Below are 1,652 nucleotides of genomic sequence, written 5' to 3'. Positions count from 1 at the left end.
CGCCGGTGTCTACAAGTGCGTTGGCCGTGGGCAGAGGGGGAAAGCTCTTGTGCTGAAGGCGACTCTGCAGCTAGCAGGTGAGGTCCTGGGACTGGTGGCAGGGCAGACGGTGGGTGCCAGAGTTGCAGTGTCACTCTGGAGCTATGTGACAGCATAGCAATGCGTCGGTACGTGGAGAACTGTTTGGTTTATCTGTGAAATGGCTCATCCTTGCTGAGAGGAAGAAAGGTAGCTTGTGCACTCTCTCCCTTGGTTGGTGCCTCCCATGGGGGATGATGATGCTGGTTGGTTGGCTACACGTTCCTGCCCTGTTTGAGCCCTGCTGTTTATTGCTCTTCCCAGAGATCGAAGAAATGGCACCCTTCTCCCCGAAGGTTTTGACAGCGAACCAGGGGCACCGTGTGGCCTGCACTGCCCCACGAGGCATACCCACGCCCCAGGTCTGGTGGGAGAGGAACCAGGAACGAGTTCCCACTGCTGGCAGGGTGCGCCAGGAGGCAGAGCAGCTCATTTTCACAAGTATCACCGAGATGGACGCGGGGACCTACACGTGCCATGCTGCCAACAAGGCTGGAGAGAAGAAACAGGAGCTGAGCATCACTGTGGCTAGTAGGCAGCTTTCCAAGAAGGGCTGGGAGCAGAGGGGGCTCTGGATAGGGGTTTGTGGTGAGCCGGGGCGGGATGGTGCGTCATCTCAGTGATACAGAGAAGCACATCTCTCCTGGCTGGGCTGCATGGCCCCATGGCTGGCTGCACACTGCTTGTCTGGTCTGTGCTGGTGCTGGCCAGAGGAGTGGTGAGCGGCCCTGCATAACCCCTTGCCTCCATGCCCAGCGGTACCCAAGTGGGTGGAGATGCCCAAGGACAGCCAGCTGGAGGAGAGCAAGCCAGGATACCTGCACTGCCTCAGCAAGGCCTCCCTGAAACCCACCGTCACCTGGTACCGCAACGGTGTCTCCATCTCTGAGGTGAGGCAATGGGGCAAAACCCTGCTGCTCATGGGCACTTCTGCTGGGCACTTGCTCGGCTCTTTCCTCTGCTGCTGCTGTCTCTCACCTTGCTCTTAGGCCCAGCATCCCTGTCACCCCCACTCTGGCCATGTTCCTGGCACCATTCCCGTCCTACTGGCTGTGTCTAGCCACTTGGCTGGCAGCCAACCCTGTGCTTTTGGGGCAGTGACTAGGGAGATGTCCCTCAGAGATGTCACTGCAGCTGGTCTCAGTTCTGCGTGTGAGTCTCAGCAGCGCTGTTTCTAGCTGAGGCATGGTGTGGGCATGTGGAGCGTCCACAGGAGTACCACGAGCAAGGTCCGAGCCCAAGGCTGGTGACAGTGTAATTTCTGCCCCGCTCCCTCCCTCCTTCCCTCTGGGCAGGACTCACGGTTTGAGATCTCTGAGAACGGGACGCTGCGCATCAACAACGTGGAGGTATATGATGGGACCATGTACAAGTGTGTGAGCAGCACGCCAGCAGGCAGCATCGAGGGATACGCACGGGTGCACGTGCTGGGTACGCTGATAAGCACTCCACATCCTTCCCTCGTGGGGAGCTCTTTTGCCTGGTGGGGTGAAGGTGTGATACCCCCAGCTGCGGTGAATCCTGCGGCTTGTGGGTGGCCTAACAGCACATCTGTCTCTTGCAGAGAAGCTGAA

At 58.9% G+C, this 1,652-nt stretch overlaps 1 protein-coding gene across 1 annotated transcript in view; it reads left to right on the top strand.

The window, feature by feature from the left end:
* The window catches only part of PTK7 (protein tyrosine kinase 7), a gene marked incomplete at both ends in the record, with an annotated part of 4,972 nt that overhangs the window by 1,191 nt on the left and 2,129 nt on the right, over positions 1-1,652 (top strand). Inside the window, 4 exons of the mRNA XM_010074431.1 lie at positions 1-77; positions 343-609; positions 835-968; positions 1,374-1,502. The exon at positions 1-77 is cut by the window's left edge and continues 78 nt beyond it. Of these exons, the coding sequence (XP_010072733.1) occupies positions 1-77; positions 343-609; positions 835-968; positions 1,374-1,502 (607 nt within the window). The remainder of the gene's footprint in view (positions 78-342; positions 610-834; positions 969-1,373; positions 1,503-1,652) is intronic.

The sequence above is a fragment of the Pterocles gutturalis genome, unplaced genomic scaffold (genome assembly GCF_000699245.1).
Source record: "Pterocles gutturalis isolate BGI_N339 unplaced genomic scaffold, ASM69924v1 scaffold20122, whole genome shotgun sequence".
Taxonomy (NCBI): domain Eukaryota; kingdom Metazoa; phylum Chordata; class Aves; order Pterocliformes; family Pteroclidae; genus Pterocles; species Pterocles gutturalis.
The sequence above is the reverse complement of the archived record's forward strand: the minus strand, read 5'-3'. Positions and strand labels throughout refer to the sequence as shown.